This window comes from Melanotaenia boesemani, chromosome 6 (genome assembly GCF_017639745.1).
Source record: "Melanotaenia boesemani isolate fMelBoe1 chromosome 6, fMelBoe1.pri, whole genome shotgun sequence".
Classification (NCBI taxonomy): domain Eukaryota; kingdom Metazoa; phylum Chordata; class Actinopteri; order Atheriniformes; family Melanotaeniidae; genus Melanotaenia; species Melanotaenia boesemani.
Window position 1 is genome coordinate 13,451,297 of NC_055687.1, and position 24,089 is coordinate 13,475,385.

The window sequence follows — 24,089 nt, forward strand, 5'->3', positions numbered from 1 at the left end:
CTTTGGGTCTTGTTCTGTTGTGGGAATTTTGTTATAAATATACAATAATCAACTGCATTTCTTTTTTTTTTTTTTTTAATCATCAAACTTTATTCATATTTTTAAGTATTTTCTGTTTAAGGGCTCATACTGTTAACCAGGTCACAGTGTACTCCTGCACAGGAGATGCATCTTTGAGTTAAAAAAAAGTAACATTAGTGTGAGTCAGCAATTTTTAACAGAGATGATGCATTCTGAGAACTCCCCGGAGCAGAGACTGTTCCTCTGTCTGTCTGGTAACTGTCGCTCTCTGCTTTCCGCTTTCTCCAGCAGCTGCACAATATGAACACCGACTCATAACATCTTTTCTCAACAAACAGCAGAAATAGAATAATAAAAGAATAAAAAATGTCTCTCCTCCAAATAAATACTGATGATGTGTCTCAAATCTTTCTACACCTAACTGTATTCTCAAGCCTGTGGTTATAAATAAATCTGGATAATCATTTCAATTAGCGGTCTCTTTATGGTGGCAATACATTAAGGCCAAGGTTGAAGGAGATGCATCATCTGGCTTTTCTCCTCCTCTATTCATTGAAAGCTGAAATGTCTTGTTTGTATCTTATCATTTTTCACATCTACATTCTAGCACAGAAGTCATATCTTGAGGGCTCATGTATGGTAAATATTTTACTTCTCATTCACTGCTTTGTTGTGTTGGGAATGAGAGAGAAATTAAGCTTATACATGTGACACACATCAGGTTAACTACAAATTTTAGATGGTATAGTTGAAGCAGATCTCTGGTTTGGGATATTCATTCAAACATGTGAAACTAGAAAAAAAAAATTAAAAAATTTTTTTTTCGCCATCCTGCAGCCCGCAGCCTTGCACTGAGTCCATGGGAAAGCAGTATAGTTGACCGGCTGATGACACCCACGCTGTCTTTTCTTGCCCGGAGCCGGAGTGCCGCCAGTGTCCTCAGCAATGGGAAAGATGGACGTAAGTTAAAAATGAAAATAAAGATTAGTAGCATCTTAAATTAGGGATGTGGTGATGCACTGGCATTCTTGATATTGTGTTGACACACTTATGATGCTAAATCATAAATATCTGATATGATAGCCCGGTAGAAGATACATCAAAAAATATTTGACTCCTCTGCAGACTCTCCTCTTTGCCCTCGTTCAGCCTCGGCCAGCCCCCTCACGCTGTGTGCTCATCAGCCCCATCACCGCTGCTCTGACAGCTGGAGGGTGACCTCCAGCACACCAGACATCACTCAGCGCCATCACAGACGGAGCTCCACACCCGTATGTCTGCCAATCTTTAATGCAAAAAGTGACTAACATATTAAAACGCTGGCAGTTTTATGAGCTTCATTATTTTTGAGTCAACATACACAATAAGAAAATGGATAAAAAAAGAAATTTACAATGGTATGAGTGTGAATGAAGGTTTACTAGCGAGATACTTGGATTGTCCTTGAATAAAGAATGCTAAGAAAATAAATCACAAACTCAAACCAGATTTTTGTTTCTTTGCTTTTAATTTAACTAAAAAAAATGCTACAGTAATCCAGTTTCACAGAATGCCATTTTAATTTAAAATATGCAATATTTATTTATTACAGATGGATAAAAACAAGAAAGAAAAGAAAGACAAAGAACGGGAGAATGAGAAGGAAAAAAATGCCATCACTAAGGAGAAGGTGCTGAAGAAAAGACAATCTTTACCCAGTATGAGACACAGACCTGATCCAAGGTAAAACTTTATTTTTCCCTCTCCTTTTAGAGTCATCTAATCTCTATATATTTTGATTGCCACTCTCTAAATTTGTATGATATTTAAAACACACAGGTATGGAGCTAACCTATCATTGATTAAGGCCAGGACTTGAATTTGGCCAACTTAAAACTTAAACCATCCTTTGACAGAACAATTTAAGTGGTTTTGGGTGTTTCTTTGTGTACAATCCTATTGTTATTAAGTGTTCGCCCATTGGTGGTCTTATGAACATAAATTTAACCCATTTTGAAAGAGGCATTGAAGTTACCCCAGTGATCTTGCTCTTTGAATAACCTTTGTTGGTCAGTGGCTCATGAGGAGGGTAACAGTGGAGATACATTATGTCTGCCTGGTGAGCCCTTTCAACTCTAAATACATTCCAAGATTAACTTCTTAGTAGATGATAAACTTTTACCTATACCAGTGATGACCATTTAACAAAAAGTTTAAATATTCGTTTTTGTCTTTTATCATAAAAAAACAGACTTCTTGTAAGTCAACCAATCTCTTCCTAAAAAGAATTCCTTTAATGCAACAATAAGATTGGAAAAGGCTGAATGGAAAGAGAAAACTTCAGCAAAATGGATGTTTCCTGTAATGTTTTGTTGCCTGTACATTGCTGGGTTGCTGACTGATACTGCACTTAAAGGAATGACTCTTTAAGTGCTTTCTTTGCAGTGGAACAACTAAAGTCAAGTTTTTTTCTTTTAAACATTTCAGTGTAACTCTAAACTAATATTATGGTCAGTTTGGTTTTAAAGCTAAAGGTTTTCCATACAATTTCCTCCAGTCCTAGTCCTTTATCAAGACGGCCGGCATCCCCAGCCATGCCTAAGGGTAGAACTGCCTCTCCAAGCCCAGCTGCCTCCCCCAAGCCCCCATCAACACGTGGGAGCCCGTCAACCCCAAAGGCCAGGCCCAAAAGGGCCAGGACACCAGCCAGGATAGACCACCGAACCTCCTCCCCAGTCCCCCTTGAGAGGATGAAGGAGCCTCGAAGACCAAGTACTCCAGAAGAACGAAAGAGTGAGTACACAAAGCAGTGATGACATTACAGGCCAGACTGTAAAGAATGAGTTATTGTTTCATTCCTTACTTATAGAAAAAGTTTTTTTTTTTTTTTTTTTTTTTTTTTTAGAAAGACCAAGTTGTCTCACAGGCTCGAGTTAAGAGTTGAATAATTGGATTATTTCTAACCATGGGAGGAGCATTTTGTAATACTTTCATCAGCATATTGGAGCATTTTGGATCAAACTCTATAAATAAGTCCCTTAATGACATCTGATCTGCTGATGAAATGGGAACAAGTAGCACTGCACAGAGCTTGAGTTGACTTGTCATGAATTCTTTTACTTGGAACTATCATCAAATACAGAACATCTGGATTTGGGGTAACTTCCCCAATGGCTGAGTCATACTGTATTTTTAGCATTTTTTTACATTCTCAAACAGTTCTCCCATGGCTCAGCCTCTTCCTGCATCTGGCTAGAGAAGTGTGTCCAATGGAAAAATTGAGCTGCTGGAAAATCTTTCCTTATTTTTTATCCCCCCCAAGAAGATTCAAAGATAACCATCAAAAATAATTAGCCATGAAAACAAAAAGATTGTATTTTGCGTGCCACTCGAAGTACTAAAGGGCTGCACTAATCAGCTTTAATTGGGTAATTACTGAGCTCTTAGGGTGAGTCTATGGTTGTTTACAATTTCCATTTGTGCTGGTGGTACAATCTTTAAAGGGACAAGTCTGTAGTTTAATCTGTTATTAAAATTGATCAACAGAGCCCACTTTGACAAAGCACCATTTTAAAAGTTTGTACTTGTTCATTACAATAAATAATGATACTGAATGTCTGTTAATGCCTGCCGTTACAGGTTCATCTGTGGTTCCTGCCGTTACAGGTTCATCTGTGGTTCCTGCCGTTACAGGTTCATCTGTGGTTCCTGCCATCACAGTATCCTCCACCGCTTCCACAGTTAATGTGTCAGGCACGCCGGTCACAACCAGAGCCACTCCTTCCCCACCCGAGCCAGTCCAGTCTGCTCCTTCTGTCCGAGCCGTGTCACCTTCGCCCTCTCCATCAGCCAAGCCCATGGCGGGTACCAACGACCCAGAGGAGGCTGCTCGCATCCTGGCAGAGAAACGCAGGCAAGCCCGAGAGCAGAGGGAGAGGGAGGAACAGGAGCGCCGTGAAAAGGAGGAGAAGGAGAGGTCAGTTGGCTTTAAAAATGTCACAAAACACAAATGAGGTGCTAACAAGACAGTTTTATTGCCTATATAAAATAAAAACATTTTTAACCATTTATAAATAAAAAATTCCAATTATCACACTGTAGTTATAACTTTATCATGTCAGGTATGTGACTGCTCCATTATTAGCTGAAGCTATGCCTGCTTACAAGTTCATAAAATCAATTATGTCAACCTGATAAATAGTACACTCTAACAGCACCTTTTGTTAGGTAATGTCTGTTTCTTTTGCATAACAGCATGCCTGAACATGAAGGCAGCTTGGCTGGTTTCACTGCAAGTTACTATTTACAAATTAGAAACTGATGTTATCATCTGTTGCCACTCATAATTTAACAAATTGAGTGTACTTCAGCGGCAGTATATCCAAGAAATGCATTAACCAAAGAGGAAACGAGAACAATTCGCATTTAAAATATTTGGCATGTGGGTTGTGTGGAAGAGTTTCTTTTTCTCAGCCATGCTCTCATACTTTTAGGATCCTGAGAGAGGAGCGAATAGCACGGGAGGCAGAGGAGAGGCGATGCAGGGAGGAGGAGGCTCGAGCCATGGCTGAGGAGCAGCGAAGGCGCGATGAAGAACAGCGGTTGCAGGAGGAGAAGGAGGCTCAGGAGAGAGCCAAAGCCGAGCAGGAGGAGAACCAACGCCTGCAGAAACAGGTATACAGATCATCAGCTCAGCCTCTTGCCTACAAATCTTGTCCTAAAAGCAGTCCCAATATTTATTTATGTATATTAATATGATGGTATTGTTTTTACAACCAGATGTATGTTCGGTACCTTTACTTTTTGGTTTATCCACCAAAATGTGCTGTACAGACAGAACCAAATAGGAAGTGGTTTGTGTATTTATTTTATTTTACCTTGATGAAAAGTGGTACTGCACAGGCATAGAGGCCTGTGATGAGCTCTGATGCTTTACCACCCCCTTGTGGTCTTTCACTGTAGTGGCATTTATGGTTAAGCATGATGCATCAAATTCATACAAAGACTATTGTCCTAAATTGAATTGCCCTCTTGAGAATGTGTATGTTTAAAATAGATCCTTTTGGCTCAAATCTAGAGGAAAATATCACACTTGTGGTTGTAAACAAAAACTGCAGGGAGAAACCACTCCCTTGTTACGTAAAAAGGCAAGTTATTTTGGCTGCAGTCTCCTCTCCCCCAATCTGCCTGCATTGAAATTGTGGTTGGATTCTCGCCTGTGTGTGTTTCAGAAAGAAGAAGCTGAGGCTAGAGCCCGGGAGGAGGCGGAAAAGCAGCGTCTGGAGAGGGAAAAACACTTCCAGAAGGAGGAGCAGGAGAGACTGGAGAGGAAAAAGGTTGGGCAACATATATGTGCTCATTGTTTTTTTTTTTTTTTTCTCAGACAGGTTTTACAGTCGTGTTCTAAAATGAAAATTACACATTTATAGATTATGAAAACAATGCAAATGATTGTAGAAGTCAGATTTTTTTTTAAGAAAAAGGAAAACAGACCCTTTGACTACCCCGTGTGACATATAGTAGAAAACAGAAACGGAAACTTTGTCCCCCAAATTTACAACCTCAGTTCCAAAAAAGGTAGGATGCTGTTTAAAATGTAAATAAAAACAGAATGCAATGATTTGCAAATCTCATAAACCCAAATTTTATTCCCAGTAAACATAAACAGCATGTCAGATGTTGAAACTGAAACATTTTACCATTTCAGGGAAAATATTGGCTTATTTTGAATTTGATGGCAGCAATAAAAAAACTGAAACAAGAGCCACAAAAGGAGCATTTCAGAGAGGCAGAGCCTCTCAGATGTAAACATGGGTAGGCTCACCAAACTGCCACAAACTGCATCTAAAAATTTGTGGAGCAAATTCAGAAAAATATTCTTCATTGTAAAATTGCAAAGACTCTGAAAATCGCACCATCTACAGTGTATAATACACAGTCTGGCAAAAAAAAAGTCAAACTAACATTTAGCTTTGATTATGGCAGCATTTGCTGTGTCATTGTTTAAATAAGCTTCTGCAATGTCACAACATTTATTTCTATCGAGTGTTGCAATAATTTTTCACAGAGATCTTGTATTGATGACAGGAGAGTCCGACCCCTGTGCAAAGCCGTACTCGCATCAGCAGAGAGAGAGTGTGCACGTTGGGAAAAGTTGCATCAACCACCTGTAAAACAGACAGAAATATCTGCTTTAATAATAACGTCGTCTCTTACTTAATAATAAGAGCCGCTGGAGGAGAAGCAGGTAGGAGTTTCCTGCTCCGGTGTGATAACAACTTAATGTCCATCGGGAAACACGCACAGCTGAACAATCAGTCTCCTCGTATTGTCGTTATTTCTGAGGCGAATTACTGCTTAAAATGAACATCTTGTATTTACTTCTATCTCAATGTTAAACTAGATAGCTAGCTAGCTGCATACGCTTTGGGTCCATGCTTTTTCCTGGCTCTTCTGAAACAACACACATGTGCCCAGGAGAGCTTTCTGGATGGGTGGGAGAGTGAGCAGTGTCAAATGCGGTGAGCTTCACTTTGACCAGCAGACAGAGCGCTACGAAGAAAAACCCACAGAGATGGCTTAAAATGCTGCTGTTGATAGTTTATACTCAATACATATCATATACATACTAGGCATGATGGCTTTATCTGCCATCCTCCAGAGTCCAATCTTTATGTTCCCTTACAAATTGAAGCCTTTTTCTAATTTCTAAGAAGAAACTACTCATTGCATTAGTTGGGGTTGAAGAACTTGTTGCCAGCTGAAATATAATCACCCATGCAGAAATCATCCATTAGGAGGCTTGTACGTATTTGCCTAGTGCTTGCTTAGGTCAAAACTGGATGCTCTCAGGGTCACTTCCAGAAATCACTGTCTGAACACCAGTTCATTGTGCAATCCAGAAATACAAGTTAAAGCTCTAGCAGGCAAAGAAGAAGCCATAATTGAACATGATCCAGAAATGATGCCATCTTTTCTGGGCCAAAGCTAGTTTAAAACAGTCTGCGGCAAAGTGGAAAACTGTTCTGTGGTTAGATGAGTCAACATTTGAAATTCTTCCATGAAACCGTGGACACAGTATCTTGCAAACTAAAGAGGAGAGGGACGATTCAACTTGTTATCAGCAGGCAGTTCCACAGCCTGCATTTCTGATGGTATGGGGTTGTATTAGTTTCCATGGTGAGAAAGCCTAGGACTGTTCCAGCAGCTAGAATCCTGCATCAGACAAGAATCGAACAACATTCCTCACTTCCCAGATGTTCACAGACAGCTGTTAAAAGAAGAGGGAATGCTACACAACTGTACACATCACCTTGTTCCAAGTTTTTGGGATGTGTTGCTGCCATCAAATTCAAAATGATATTTTCCATGAAATGATAAAAATGTTTCAATATCTGATATGCTGTTTATGTTCTAAGTTATGTTCTGAGTATAATATGGGTTTATGAGATTTGTAAATCAATTTTATTTACATTTTACATAGCATCCCAGTATTTTTGGAATTGGGGTGAAACATTTTGACATTAGTGCAGTTTAAAACATCAAAAATAACCATCTCTGCTTTTACACCATACAATTAAGACAAACAAAATAAATTCATTAGTTTTTCAGCATCTTATCTCAGAGATGACATTTATATTAGAAGCTAAATTCACTTTCAGGTCTCTGCTTGGATATGACAAAAACAGATTCCAAAGTTGAATTCCTGAAACCAAGATGAATGGTGTCTTTGGCTTACCCTGGATTGGCTGTCTGGATGCCATGATTTAATAGGGCTTAGAGAGTGTGTGAATGTGTGTATGCTGCTATATAGAAAGCCTAATAATAGCAAGCTAGCTGCCCCAGAATTAACTGGGTGGATTTGTGCAGATCTTTGCACATGTTTGATGATATGTGTACAATTTGTGACTATCTACTTCAGTTACAGTTCCTCATGGTGGTAAACTCAAAGAACATAAAACTTAAAATATGATGTAGTCATTTTAAACAACCAAACAGCTGAAAACAATGGATAAATCCATTCGTTCATTTGCAATATTTTTTTTTTTGTAATCACTTATGAGCATTTATGACATTTGAGAGACTGAGGGAGAGAAAAGTCAGCAGATTAAGCTGTCATATAAATTTTAAATAGTTGCAGCTTGACACACGAAAGATAAAAATGAGCTTTACCAAAACTACAACAACAAAATCAGCTTTAACACTGATGCAATACTCAGAGTGCATTTTTCTTTACGAAGCACTTCTACTTAGAATAGACCTATTATATTTCCATTTGCTGGTACTGTAAACACTTCTATTAAAGAAATGTTTACCGTGCAGGAATTTTACTTATAAAACTTAGTTTTATCCTGTGGTGAGAGCACATCTTCCACCACTGTAAACTCACACCTCTGTTTCCTTCTCGTCTTCTTGCCATGTGTGAAAGACTCTTATCTAGTTGTGCCAGGCCTCCTGGCTCAGTCAGCAAAGCCTGGCTCTACACAGGATTTAGCCCACAAGAACATCACGTCCTCGACTTGCTGCTTAGTCACACTGTGCTGTAACTCTCTCCTACCAAAACAAACTCAGTACATCAATAAAGCACACAGGTGGTTTGAAATATCCTGAGGGGCAGCACAGAAACCTATCAAGCAAACATCTTTTGAGTTAAAGCACGTTTTGCTACTAAACTAGATGCCAAAGCCATGAGTGTATGAGCTGTGCATGAAATAATCTGGGATCTTAAAAATGCCTTCATTTTATGAGTGGCAGCTGCAGCTTTGGTCAAACTATGTTCTCAAGTGAGGGTTGCATCTTGCATCGAACTTCAGATACAAATGAATCAGGCAGCGTGATTTCTACTCTTTCCTTTATCCCGCTGTTCACTGTCCAGCTATTATATACTGTTGTTCCAGCTTAATACACATGTGACAATGGACCCATACAGACATAATCCTGCAGTTCTCACTGGGTATAATTATCTTTTTAAACTAAAAGAAACAGAGGGCACAAAAACCTTTTTTCTTGGGTGGAGAAAATTAATAAACAGTGAAATGCAAAACCACACATTCTTGCAAAACACTGAAGTGTGTGTGGTCCCAGTCTAGCTAGCTTTTTCATGGATGCTGTTATTATTACTTAAACCTTTATTCCCTAACTGTATAGCACAAAGAAATCTAACTCTTAATGTAAGCATTGACAGTTTGCTTTCCCTCTTCCCTCCTCAGCGTCTGGAGGAGATCATGAAGAGGACACGTAAAACTGATGGAGGTGACAAGGTACATGTCCCAACCCTACTTCTAATTCGAACCAAGGAGACTAAACTTAAACTTCTAGCAAGACTCATTGAACTTATCTCTTTTTACAGAAGGAGACCAAGTCTTCCCCAGTTGCACATGACAATGACAAGCAGGCAGAGAGTAGCAAAGGTAAGCACAACAGATTGAAGTCATCTGCATCTGGCAGAACATTTTCAAGTGATGGAAGAAAATCATTATCGACCAGAGTCTTTAATCTGCAGGAATCATTAAAAACAATTGTCTTAATAGATATCCCATTAATGTGACATCTGGAAAAAGGATATAAGACAAATGGAGTGCATTGTAACCAGCAGGGTTTTGGAATTGGCTTAAACACTTTTAGTGCTTCCATTAACAAACATGCAGGAACAAAGCAGTAAACTGTAGCCAGTGAGTCATGTTGTAGATGACTAAACAATCATACAGAGTTCTACCAATATCTCTTGACATACAAATGTGCTCTTTTACCTCTTCCATGTGTGGCACTGAGCAAAAGCATTGACATTTAGGCTACCTTCAGTCTCATTTCCCATGTGAGTCAGAGCCACAATGAAGCAGTTTATATAAAACAGTAATTAGGTTATATCTCTGTCTCATATCCTGTACAGCTGCAGTTGGATTTGTTCTCTGTGCAATAGGACCCATGTGTGCTTACTTGTTGTTCTTCAGTCCCTGACTGTGTGACTGGAGAGAAAGGGTGGGCTAAAGCCATCAGCCTGCAGCAGTTTAATGTTATTGATACATGCTATACAACAAAGATACTTGGGATGTGCCCCTTTATGCAACTATTCTGTCCTTAAAGCAAGTTTGTTGGAATAAAACACAGAAGCTTAGATGTCACATACAATAGAGGAGTAAGATGAAGGGAATTGATGTGGTTACAAATGCTGTTTATTTCAGAGTTCCCCAATGCAGGAAGACATTAGCCAGCCGCTGATGTGGTTAGAGGCTTGGCAGGAATTCATCCATTTTAGTTAGGGGTGTGGAGATCCCTTTTCAACCACATCCATGTCCTTAGTGGAGCTTAGTAGGAAGGGGGTCTAGAAGATGCAGGAACAGTGCCTCAATTAAATAATTAATTTCTTACTATTCCAGTTACCTATTATTAGAAGACCTGTTAAGCCTGAACATAGGGTTTATTTTTATATTGTTGGAATGTCAGATGTTTCAAAGTTGTACAAGTTTGCTGCAGACTTGCTCTTAATAGGATAATGTAATTTGGATAACTTGCAGATCTTGGTCCTCTTGAAGCTTCCATACTGACTGGCAAACTTCCACAACACCAGGGTGGGTGCAGTCTAAAAAGACAGGAGCTACTCCCCCTGCAAAATTTCTCTTTTTTTTGTGCATTGACACTAGAGGGAGTGTCAGATGGTCCTGTCACTAATGTCTTTAGTACTGTGGCAGGGTGAGGCATTTATTTGTGGTAGCGTCATTACAAATGCTTAACACTGTTTGTTTTGTTTTGTTAGTGTCTGCTGACTATCAGCCAAAACCAGAGGTCAACCCACCTAATAACATGACAGAAAATGGACAGACCAAAGGCAAGGAAAGGTAACAAAACTGGTTTCATCTATGTGTTTAAATTGATACAGGACCACCATGAACTGCATAAAACTCATGTGCCAGATAATAAAGCTGAGCACTAACTACTAATCAAGTTTGCATTTTTGTGAACCTCAAAGGAAAACACAGGAAGCTACGTGTACCAGGCCCACAGGAATGAGTCGTAACACTAGCAGAATCATTTTTGTTCCTTAAAATATTTTGTCTTTCTATTTGAACACAGTCATGAGGTAGAGAGTTTCAAATGTAACGCATGAACTGTGAAATTGAACACTGGTGGAATGAGTCATTTTTTGCATGAATCATTTTGTCCCATCTTAACTAAAAACCATATCCTACTCTCTGTCTCCCTCAACCAGCCTCTTAGTAGTTAATGGGGTTCAGCCTACGAGACACGAAAATGGCTTGTCCACTAAAGAAGATGCTGCCCACTTTGGAGATATCATCCACCTCACAAATCACGGCAACACCACAAATGGAGCTCGGGATAAGTCGGAGACCAGCATGACCACTGAGCCAATCCTCTCTTTTGAAAGCGAGGAATCATTCATGAAAAAAGCAGGCCCCTTGAAACCTCAGCATGTTGCAGGTATAAGGTTTTAAACCACTTTAAAGGCTTTAAGCTTATGTTTAAGAGCAAAAGTACAATAAAATGACTTGTGACCAAAGAAAGAAGAAAGATATAAGCTATGATAACTATCATAGCAGGGTGGCTTTGTGATGTGGAATCAATGCATTCCTCACTGGTATTTTCTTTGTATTGATCCCAGTTCAAATAAAAAACGGAAGCCTTTACATTAAATTGTGGTTCTCAATGTTTAACTTGAGTTTGGTGGGAAAGCCTTCAGGAAGGTTATTCATTTGTCTCCACGTTGTGCATGTCCATTGCTCATCTCCTAGTCTGCTGTATATTAACATGGCTACATCCCCAGTAAAGTTGCGATCATTTATATATTTTTATAGAGTATAAAAGGCAGCCCATTAACACTACACATCAACTCAGACTTTTGCTCTGTTGTGAAAAAAATCTTAATTTTGATTATATATTTATAAATGTATATTTTTTTTCTTGCATAAAAGAGAGAAGCAATTCAAAGGCACTGATGTCTTTGATAAAGCAAAGCAGAAAGAAGCAGATTTTGCACAAAAATACTGGAGATTATCAGGACAAAGTGCAGACAATTTGGTCCAGACTTTTTCCAAAGTTTATACTCACACAAGAACATAACAGCAGGAGGCGTTCAGCTGGAAATGTGAGGGAGGGGGTGTGAGGAAATGGCTATCTAGAGAGCACATGAAGGATAGTGTTACAGAGAATAGGCTGTTTTCTTTACAAATGGAGAAGAACAGAAAAGGCTTGTTGTTGGGTTGATGGAAGCATTGCATGCACTTGTAAATGTCCAAAATTGTGGGGAGTAAGCAGACATCACCATACCTAGAGCAAATGGGGACATTTGTTTTCTTTTATATCACTGCTGTAGAATATTTAAACATTTTAGGACTCCAGTAAAGACATAAAGCAGCTCGAGAGAGACCTTGCTATTGTGAGAGATTGCTTGAGATGTTCATCCTAAAAGTTGCCAGATTTTTAGGATAAAATCTGGTAACTTTTTGCAGCTTGTCTCTGAGGAGGCATGAAAATAGTTAAATCTGCTGGGAGAAAATGGATGTGTGGTGAGAACTCGCATTAAATATGAAGCTCTAGACAGCAGGAATTAGCCGATTCTGTGGTTGCTGAGTCTTTTAGGGAGTTATGTCCTGGAACAAGACTATAGTTAAGCAATTTGCTATAGCAGGAGAGAAACAAAGCAAATATGTCACAGTAAAAATCACAACTTGTTCTTTTACAGATGGGTGTTTCTTGGTATATTTTAGATGTGCTTGTAAATGATACTTAATATTTTTAACCATTTTTAGCTAATAGGCTTCTGTACCTGCAGCAGTTTAACAAATGGAGAAACATCAAATTTGAACACAATGTGAAAGTGTATGCATAGTACCAAAAATGATAGGAATTTATTTAAATAAAAAAAAAACATTGACTTGAGCTTATGCTTAAAGAGAGAAGCCCCTGAGGAGATGAACGTGTAGCATGAAGAATTCACTTACACTCAGGGTGGAGATTGGCTATGGAATAAATAGTGTATGAAAGGTTGAAGAGAAGTTGGGTATCTTTATACTGTTGACAGCTTTTATTCATCAGCTTCACTGGCCTAGGTCCAGTGAGGAATTCCAGAAGCAACATGGAGACCCTATCCATATGTGTCCCATTGCCAGGGGTTAGAAACAGGACTCCAAAGCAATTAAGCACTATGTAATGCCTCAGTCATCTCCCTCCTGGCAGCAGTCAGCAGCACCCATCTCTCCCCTTTCCTGGTAGATTTTAACTTTCACCTGTGACCCTGAAGCCAAGGAAACAATCCTAAAGACTTTGAAAAGAATATAGAACATGATTACCTTTGCTAGCCCTTTAATTCCTTCACTATAATCATACTTTGATGAATATTTTACTTCTTCAGTTTCACCCCCACCCACCTCTTTATGTTAACCCTGTTGTAAAACATGAACATTCGGACTTCTCATCTTCACACTCATAAATCAGGATATGTGAACTGACCTTGACCTGGCCGTATTTAAACTGAATATTATGACTGGAAATATTAAGGTACTGGTCTGACTTAATGTTAGAGTGTAACTCCACAGGAGGTCAGTTATATTTTCAGGTAGAGGTTATTTTATTGTTTTCAGCTGTGTACAGTTCTCCTTGATTTCACATGAAGTGTTACTTAAATAATATCATTCTATGATGACATTTTTTTTAACCTAGAGTCTTACTGCCTTTTCATTTGATCCTTGTAAACAGGACAGTAAAGATTTATGGGATCTTGCCCTCTGCAACATGTTTAACATCCTTGTGCATTTAGTATTGTCAACAGGTCAGAGGTTTACAGACCGTGTCATTATTCAGTTTAGCAACACTGACCCTTTTTGGCTGCAAACTGGAGCAGTTCATTAATAAATCTTGTATAGCTACTGACCTTTAAACCCTTCAATCTTTGCATCTTTTACAGAGGTCCTGTGACATATTCCAGTGTTGGAGTACTCGTCGCCTTGGACCTGTCCTTTCCCTGCCACCGCTCCCACGGTGAGCCCTGTGACCTGTGCCAATAACTACCTTCTTCTACGCTCCCACATGTAAACACATCTCTCTGAAACTAACGTGGGCCACAGAAGATGATAGAAAAAAAATCATCAGGACACAAGCGATGGACAAAAAAATATGAAATGTGTTGCTGCATACAGCACAGACAAATCAGTGCTATCATTTGTAAACATTCTTGATGCACCAAATCACTCGACAGTATCATCCTTTGTACATTACAGCACAGATGACTAATTACTATGTTATGCTGACAAATGGACTGTTTCTTTGATTTGTTCTTTAGTTATTTAACTAAAAGAAATATGAGAGACTGGGTACAACTTTGTGAATACTGTAAATGAACTGTGTGTGTGTCAAAACAAACCAGTCTATGGGCTAAAGTTTTATGAAAGGGAGTCATTTTATGCTGCTCTGCTATGAGTAAATGTTTTGATTAAAACCTAAGGCATCATACATCCTGGTTTGTAAAATGCTACCTGTAACATTTTTTTTGTAAAGTTAAATTGAGAAATCTGAAGATTTTGAAATGCAAGTTCACAATGAATGGCTTCTCACTGTGTGTAAACATACTCGTCTGGTCATACCGAAACCCCAGCAATGACTGATTGTATGCAGAACTGGATGTAAAAATGAGTTAGTCGCCTTGATGATGACAAGACCAGAAATTATCTACAGTCAAATCTTTTGACGAGGGTTGCTTCTATTTACCAGCAGTAATCATGTTGTGATTTTCCCTATACAAGCATGAGCCTGTTTTCTCTCATTTGCATAGAGATTTTATGGACTTGTAGGTAATAAAAATGCTGTTGCGTGTATATGCTATAAATATATTTTGATGTGCATTGTAAGGTCAATGGGAATATCCCAAGTCTTATTAAAGACAAATGGTCCAGTCTGTGGTCTTGTATTTTCTTTGTCCTGAATAAATATGGATTTGATGCATTCAGATTACAGACACTGTTAATCTAAATGTGGAATACTTTTAGATTCCGCAAAGACTCTGAAATAGTTATTTCCTAATGGCCTTTTAGGGTTATGGCCTATTCTCACTTGGAGAGGGCCCAAGCTAGCTGTAGGAAGCCAAAAGGTGTTGCAGCTGATGTACAAGGCAATGCGAATTGGCTTAGCTGTTCATTTCAGTTTGGGTCTCCTTTTACAAAATCCCTACAGGGGGTACATGCCAATATCTGCTGCACCCCCCTTTCACTTTATTTTTACAGCCACTGGCAAGCCTGGCACACAGTTTCCAGTCGGCTAGGCAGCTGAAGACACGATTTATGTTCCCCTTCAACCAAACGCGAAGACATGCCGCACTGATAATCACGCAGAACTTGCATTATTTGAATTTCCTCTAGCTGCTGTGAAATGTTACTGTAGTGGAGCCTAGCAGAATGAGAGACTATAGCTTGTTCACAGTTTGTCAAGCAAGGGCGGCATCTTAGCTCCACTGGGCTGTGTTTGATTTGATAACATGCTATAAAGCAATGCATGCAGACTCTAAGCATCTTTTTAAAGGGGATATTTTATGGGAATTAAATCAAACCCCCCAAAAAGGAAAAAGTCTTAATTAGCAAGGAGAATTAATAGGACCAAGAGTTAAAGAAACTGGGAACTGTACATTGAAAAGATAACATTAAAAAGAAAAAAATGCTTTACTTTTAGTTAAACTTTATTAAACCTTGAGAATTCATAAACCTATTTTGCATCACTGAGTTTTTCACATTTTAACTTAAAAAAAGATCACCAATATGACCAGAAGATTGTGAAATGTTCTCTCTTAGACGTTTTAATTAAAGCATAAATTCTATCCAACACAACTTTCAACATGATTTCATTGATTCAACATGTGCTACTGTGGTTGTCCACGAGTCAAGCTGTATCCATCCACCCCACAAGAGGGTGTTGCACTGCACCGTGGAGGTGAGAGACAATATATGAGATTTCTCTGAATTAAAGCTTTAAAAGTTTCTTACAACACAAAGAGGACAAAAGATAAAATGGACCCACAGTTAATTTGTACATCTGTTCTTTGAAATATCTGATCATTTCTGCATTTTTGATGCAGCAGAACTGCTGTCCAGTACTTGGTAATGTCTGTTACTTCTCAGAGGGGACCAGAGGATTAGTGTGCACTATTTTTAGGGAGGTGTTGCAAGGCAGTGCACAGTTACAGAGGAGATAGTGCCAGGTTTTAAAATAAATTCTCACAGAATGAGAGGTGAAAATAATATATATGTAGATAGGAAAGGTGATCTGAACGCCACAAGTTGTTAATGAATAAAGTAGCATTTTCCCCAGGTAAAGCTGGTTAGATGCTTATGGAATAGTCAAACCAGCTAGTATGCACAACACCCCTCATGTCAACACCACCCCACTGTGTTCATGGCATTTTGATTGATATATTATCTGCTCAGCACGGAAGTGAGCTGGGGTGGAGATGTGTAATTCCCCACACTGGATGAACAACTACCTGTTAAAGTTCTTATCCATGAAAAAAGATGTTAGTGTCTTCACATCATGTCAAGTGAGGACTTTATAGACATACATTCTCCAAACACAACAACTGTAACACAGATAGCCTCCTGTGGGACACACACACTGTTGTTGCAGTTGTAAATCTCTGCACTTGCAGACTGTAAGTAATCTTGCAAATGTTTCAGAATGGCAAACGTGACTGCTCAGCTTCCATTAAAAACAAGATAAGGAGAGGTTAACATAGGGTCAAACCATGGTGTCCCACTCCAGATAAGACCACCACTACTGCAGCTATGTGTCAATCATGTCCTTCAAAGCCCAAGCGACCCAACCTCTGTTTAGTGTTTATGCTCACTCCTGTTGTTATCTGCTCAGCAACAGGCAGTCTTCACAGCTGCTCTCAGATGGCAGGACTTTAATGAAAGGCCACAGAATGGCCGGCACTCACAGTGATCCTGTATCTCAATCCTTGGCAGAGCTGTCAGAGCAAAGCAACCTCTAAGCTATTGTGAACAAGAGGCGGCAAAATTCAAGAATGACCAGACACAGAGAACCCAGGGCCTCACATTGTACCAGGGGTGGTCTCTGAGGACAGAGCTGCTAAGTCTAAATATGCAACTGCTGGACCATTCTTATAGTCTATAACAGCTCTTGGATGAAGTCCTTCCTTGGTACACGATCACCAAACCTCAAGTATTAAAGGAGTCTGACCTCTGTGGTGCATGTTACTTTCATAATATTATGAGCTATCTTTACTTTGGGTTAATATGAATACAAGCATGCTCCGAGAAAGTAGGAATTTATTGGCATTTGACCAGTACTGAGATTTGAATGGGTAATAATAATTAAAAAAGCCAATAACTTGCTAACTTAGTTATATTAAATGAATGAAAAATCTCAGTGGAAAAAGAAAGTAAATGAACAAACAAAAACAAGACGGTCACAGTGGCCATAGCCTCCTCTTGTATATAGTTTATCGCTGCTGTCGGGCAAAAACCTCTTATGTCCAAAATTCGTGATTTTTGTTTTCCTTCATAAATCAGTACTATTGGTCACCCTTTATGTCTGTCTGTTTTTTTTTTACAAATATTTAACCAAAGATATATGATTAAAACACAATACAAAGTTGGATGACATTATGTCCAGTTATTACAAAACCATACAGTTTTTTTCATTTTTTGAATAATGATACTTTTGGAGATAGGACGTTTTTGTCCGACAGCAGCGTTATGAAACAACCAAAAGAACAGCAGCATTGTAAATAGCACATAATCAACATTTCTATAGCACTTATGATAAATGTTTTCTCATATTCACACAGAGATTAATAGTGATATAGCAACATATTTCACTAAATTCAAACTGCAAATTGCATTATGATACTTTGAGAAAAATGAGCATTTCCAGATGCTTTATGAAAGATTTCCATCAGACTTTTAATTTTGATCAACAGACCCCTGCATTTGGTTGGGATGTCTAGTTAATTTTTAAAGTGGTTTTCATCTTATATGTCAGATCTTTTAGTGTTCACGCAAACCAGATCATGTCAAATCCAACCGAACTGTCATGTGGGGTACCACAGGGTTCAGTTTGAGGGGCCATCCTGTTCTAGTATATTCTCCTCCTTGGCTATATAATCAGAAAATTTACCGATGTATGACATCATTTCTTTGCAGATGATATTCAGGCATATTGTTCATTCAGACCCTCTGAACTCAAACTATGCCTCTTAACTGATTGCTTAACTAACATCAAACAGTGGTTAAGTGATAATTACCTATATTTAAACTGTGATAAAACAAAGTTTGATCATTGCGCCTGACAATAAAATATCACAGATTAAACTGTATATTGGAGCTTTAAACCTATTTGTCCAACCAAGCCTCGAGAATTTAGGGGTCATTTTTGATTCAGCAATGTCACGGGAAGATCATTCTAGACATCTAGTCAGAAACTGCTTCTTTCAACTGAAAAAACATAGCAAAGGTAGGATCGTTGATGTGAAAGACTGGACTTGAGATGGTGATCCAAGCTTTTATTTAGTCTTGTTTAGAGTACTGTAACAGCCTTTTTTACTTGGTTAAATAAGAAGGAGCTAAACTTCTCATCAGGCTGTAGAGAAAGCTAATGCACAGCTTTTAACGCTCTTACAAAAGAGCACTTATCACCCCGATTTTAGCATCTTTCCTCTGGTTACCACTGGTTTAATTTTAGAATTTTGGTCCTTTTTGGACTGTGCTCTGCAGTCTTCAGATCAGAAATTACTAGTAGTTCCACGTACGCATTTCAGAACCAAAGGGGAGCGTTCCTTTCAGGCAGGGGAACCCAAATTGTGAAACGTGCTGCTTTTCTCTCTCTGAGATGCTTAAGTTCTGTAGATTAAAAAAAAACAAAAAAAAAACGAAAGTACAACAGTTGAAAACATTGTTATTCAGGCAGGCGTTTTAGCTAAACAACTATTTTTTTAAAATTGCATACAAATGCATTTATGTGTTTTCTTATATTTTTATGTCTTTTAAGACTTATTTTAGTCACTCCTATTGTGAAGCAAGCTTTGTGGTTTTACTCTGTGAAAGGTAGTATATAAAAAAATTCCTTCCTTCCAGATGATATCATTCGGTGGAGGCCACAAACCTATCCCTAAAATGTCAGGACAATCTAACCACTTGTCACAGGAGTGAACAGGCTGACTCTGGCCTCCAAAGAGCGAGGCCACAAGTGTGACTGGTGGATGAAAAATGGCAAAACAAACGACATTCCAGAGGATTCACATTTAGACTATAACACAAGTTTAAATTCAGAGATGTGTTGTCTCTTCATTTTTCAAGTCAACAGCTTTATGCATCTCTGCAAATCAGCCAATCAGCACAAGAGACACTTTTGCCAGCTTGCAAGCTTGGTTATTTCAGTTCACAGGATAACTGAGAATTAGTCCCTGATGGATAATCATTGCCAGCTACAGTGGTGGCCTTTGGATCGCTTACTTTTCTTCCTGTTCCATTTAAAAGGAAAATTGCCAAACAGTTGTGAAGTAGAAAGTCGAGCCTTCCCTGTTTCAGTTTGTATTAGTATTGGCTGGGTCTGGCAGGATCCTTATAAAAGCTTTCTTTCACCATTGGACCACCTGTGGTGACTGAGAAGTATGCCCTCATTTTACTTACATGTTATGTCTTGGTTGCTGTGACACAGTCAAGCATCACAGCCACAAGAGTAATCTGATAAAGCCATTCTGACTTTCTTTTTGCCACTGGGAATTTCTCAATGACTGATTTACTGGTGGGAAAAATTCTCATATTTTAGAACTAAATTTGGAATTAAATTGTAGCGCACACTTTTTTTGCTCTAGAAAATTTATGAGCTCTCATAAGAACTTAAAACGACTAAAAATCGTGACTCAGCCATTCTAGCACCAAATTTAGTTTAGATTCTGTTGCTAAGGGAGTTAATATTTAGCTAAAGTATTAGACTTGGTGGGACTGACATTTTTAGATTGCACTTATTTATTGTCAAGTGTCTAATGAGAAACGTATGCATGGGTTTCCAGGTGCATGTGAAAAGGCAAAGATATTGTGTATGATGTACATTTCCCACAGAGTTTTATTTCTATTCATTTTATTATAGCAAATAAATTAATGTGTGTGTGTGCGCACATACTGAATGTTTTGTAGAGTGTGACTGAGGTAGTAAGGGAGTGTGTTTGTGTGATACATGAGAATAACCATTGGGGCCCTGGAGTGCAGAGAGTGAGCAGAGAGAAGAGGGAAAGGCAGGGGGAGGTGAAACTACTGTCCGCCCAGCAACAACGGCCCTGAGATGTCAGCTCTGTCAGAGAGAAAAAAAAAACACAAGACCACCAGATTTCTGTTTCACACCACACAGGCCCAGGATTAACCTTACATTTAGTGAAAAAGAGAGTGAAATTTTGAAGACATTTACATAAACTGTCAGAGCACACCTGCATTTCAGTCATGAATCTTGTTTAAAAAAAACTAATTTAACAGAATTTTTCGTGTTTTGCTTACACTGTGACCGTTTGTCAGCTTGTATTCAGTAAATACTGCCTTGTACTAGAACAAAGTGATAAAAAGTTTACATTTACTTGGCAATTTGTGTCACTTTCAGCATTTGCTGCATTTAAAATATTTGAGAAGCAAAATACTTAATAAAACATTACTCCAGAGGCGTTTCTATCCAAAACGGGTTATTTATGCATGCTGAAATGTCATTTTGAGTCCATACATAAAGAGCAATTATGATTTCAACTCCTAAATCTTAAAAGTCTGCATAAGCCCTGATGCATGACAAGTTAGGTGTGTATGATTTCTGTGTTATATTTGAGGTCAAAATTTAAGATTCTTCAAACTGAAATTTCTGTCAAACAGGAAGTCATGAGCAGCTGTGTTGCTGAGACACTGATGTGAAAGAGAGTGTTTAACTGCACATTAACGCAGTGAGCCACCAATGTATAATCTCCTGCTTAATCTTGGTGTAATTCTCCACCACGTCATCAAAACAGGAGTGACGTGCTGGGATTTTTGCAGGGAATATCTCAGGTATTGTGAGATGCAGGGTTCGTTTGCATCATGCTTGCTCCAGGTATACTGGTGGAGGCTTAACCGGACAGGGAGTATAGAGGCTAGGGTCTCTACTTTGCCCCTTAAGCCATTCCTGATAAGTTCTGACATTTATACAGGTCACATTGTTCTTTCATAAGGGTCTGGTGGCTTGTAATTGTTTTCAGAAGGGTGATACTTGTTGGTGTAATGTCTACAGGAGTGTTAGATAAAATAAGGGTAAACTTTGGTCCTATCAGTAGTTTTAATGATGTGGCTGATGGGTGCATTTCAGCTGCAGTCATTGACTGTTTAAATGGGAAATTACCAAACTCTGGGAGTCATGAAGGATAAATGTACACATTACTAACAAACACTGTAATCAGTATTAGTACTAGCAAGATATTCAGATTAACTTAGATTTAAGGTGGTCATTAAATAAATAAATAAAAAAAGGTATATTTATTTTAGTCTTTCTAATTGCATTTATCTGTGGGAAACTGTTCAAATACTGTTTTAATAGACTTCTTTTCCTCCTCTTTTCACATTGGAACATTAGGCCCAGCTGGTTCTCACTCTGAGATGTGGAAATTCCCCTAGTGCACATCACTGTGATCCTTTTTTTTTCAGTTTCAAGCTATTTTTCTTTTAACACGAGAGGAAACCAAGCTTGAAGGCAGCACTGACTGTCTGGGTCTAATGTGTGGTGCTGCTGGGTGTGCTGTGCCAACGTTTGTTTTTTTTCTATGCAGAAGATACATAGTTTTAACCATCAAGAGCTTTGACAGCTGGACTGAACATTGTAAACTGCCTGTTATACAACATCTTGATTATAAATCTCAGATATAAGCTCATCCAAAGAAAAAGCCTTAAACATACAGGCTGTAACTCTCTGCCATGTTTTCTTCAACAATCTTCACATTATTTTAAAACTACTAATGTAGAAACTATTAAAAAAAACTCTACTGCCATGCTAGATCTTCTGCATGATTTTTGCCATGCTCACTACGCAATGAGTTTCATATAGTTTCAATGGAATTAAAAATCTAATACTGGGACATTTATATCTCTCCTTTTTCTAGCATACACTAAATAATAGTAGGAATGAAATCTGTGTTTTTCTTTTTTTGTTTTTTTTTTTTTTTTAAATAATGTCAACACAGGAATATTTAACAGCTTCAACAGGAGTAAATTTGGTGGCTGGAGGGGTCACTTCCACTTTCTCATGATGCTTGGGTACATTGTACCACTTACTTAAGTTTAGTAACTATAATCATATTGGCTAGAGGTAAGAGAAGATAAAAAAAAGGGATCCTCACAATCAGTATGTTCAGTGATGTTGGACCTCAATCAAATTATTGAAGAGGCCAAAGAAGTCAGACTTTAAAGCAATACTATGCAAGTTTCTGACCTTAAAACTCTGTGCTTTTGACTCATTTCCATGACATATTTACCTCTTTTTGACCAAAAGTGAACTAGTGCTAGTGTCAGTGCTTATCTGGTTCCACTCTGATACTTTCAGAGAACCTGTGTTTTCCACAAACACAGATCCAAGTCTTTGCTGTGTCATTACATCATCTAAAAACATCTTTACACAACTGAATATGCTTGCGTCAAGAGGAAAAAAGGAGAGGACTTAGGCCGAGATTGTAAACATGGAGGAGTTTATTATGCCTGTACAATACTGCTCTTGTCCTGTCAATATTAAGGCAGATTTTGATGTGAAGGTCGCCTGTTATCTGGCCACATCCATGGTTAAAATATTGGTGGGACACTGTTGTTCTAGATTTGACCTTGCAGCAGTTTGTGCAAAACTTCTGTCTATCCTGGGAACCTTGCCAGAACATCTGTGATTGGACCAAAACCTCCTTTTTTAAAGAAGACAGAAATGATCGATTGTGTATCCCAGTCCAAAGGTGGGTTGCAAATGACATCTGGAAGGTGGCTACTGGTAGTGAATGTAGGCAACCCCACCCCCAACCATTCACCCGACCAACATGAAGCGGCTCTTTGCTCTGGCCCAGCAAAGAGTTAATGCCTGTCAAGAACCAGTTTGGAGATTCAGGAGCCAGTGCTCAGGCAGTCAAACTAGCACTGGTGGAAAAGGGGAAACTGACTTTTATTATGCACATTCCTGAATTTGTTGTTGCTCTGAAGCATACAAAGCCTTAGAAACCGTACTCTCAACATTTTCTTTCTCAGGCCAGGGGACATCACGTGACAGCTATGTTTTACTTTTTGGTAGTGTAGTGACTTAAAAAAAAACCTCAAATGGCATTGAGGAATCAAATTCCTCAAGCTATCATGTATGGTATGGCACAGCCAACTCAATGTTTTGGTTTTTCATTGTATGGAACCAATACTATATATAGCATCGGTTATACTATATTTAGATACTTTACATCCAATCTCCTGAGCTGATACCAATAATGACGTTAAAGACTGCAGAATGTTGATTGCTAGTAGTCATCACCTATGGGCATTCTATTCTACAGTCATTTAGCAGACGCTTTTATCCAAAGCGACTTACATTTGAGAGTAAGAACACAAGCAAGAATTCAAACAAGACTGGACATCATAATTAAGTGATAGTCAGACTGCTTTGAGTCCAGTTGGACCCAGTTGCTGTCATGTAGTGCTAGAGGCAGGGCATAACTTTTTTTTTTTTTTTTTTAAGTTTTTTGTAAGTCAACTTGGGTATAAGTGCACAATTTCATCACACAATATCGTCTTGGGCATAAGTACACAGCTTCTTCAGTACTTGGTTGAGCTAAAGAGCTGGACAAATCTTTTTAGTTAAGCTAAGTGTGGAAATGCTTTTTAAACAACTGAGTCTTTAGCTTGCTTTTAAAAGTGGATAAAGTATCTGCTGATCGGACGGAGTTTGGTAGATCGTTCCACCACAGGGGGACAACAGAGGAGAAGAGTGTAGCTACTGATTTTGTACCACATTGTGGTGGGAGCACTAGGTGTTTTTTGCTGGCAAAGCGTAACTGTCGAGAGGGAGTGTAGCTCTGGATTAAGGAGTGAAGGTAGACAGGAGCCATTTGG

At 38.7% G+C, this 24,089-nt stretch overlaps 1 protein-coding gene across 6 annotated transcripts in view; it reads left to right on the forward strand.

Moving 5' to 3' along the window:
• The window catches only part of map7d1a (MAP7 domain containing 1a), a 37,279-nt gene extending 22,374 nt beyond the window's left edge, over positions 1-14,905 (forward strand). For 3 of the 6 annotated variants that reach the window (XM_041987466.1, XM_041987470.1, XM_041987467.1), the window contains 12 exons: positions 859-981; positions 1,147-1,292; positions 1,613-1,743; positions 2,558-2,793; positions 3,640-3,976; positions 4,494-4,674; positions 5,232-5,336; positions 9,210-9,260; positions 9,350-9,410; positions 10,754-10,835; positions 11,207-11,436; positions 13,919-14,905. In XM_041987466.1, the coding sequence (XP_041843400.1) occupies positions 859-981; positions 1,147-1,292; positions 1,613-1,743; positions 2,558-2,793; positions 3,640-3,976; positions 4,494-4,674; positions 5,232-5,336; positions 9,210-9,260; positions 9,350-9,410; positions 10,754-10,835; positions 11,207-11,436; positions 13,919-13,929 (1,694 nt within the window). In that variant the 3' untranslated portion in view covers positions 13,930-14,905. The remainder of the gene's footprint in view (positions 1-858; positions 982-1,146; positions 1,293-1,612; positions 1,744-2,557; positions 2,794-3,639; positions 3,977-4,493; positions 4,675-5,231; positions 5,337-9,209; positions 9,261-9,349; positions 9,411-10,753; positions 10,836-11,206; positions 11,437-13,918) is intronic. The other 3 variants (XM_041987469.1, XM_041987471.1, XM_041987468.1) reach the window with 2 other exon arrangements.
• Positions 14,906-24,089: the final 9,184 nt, after the last annotated feature.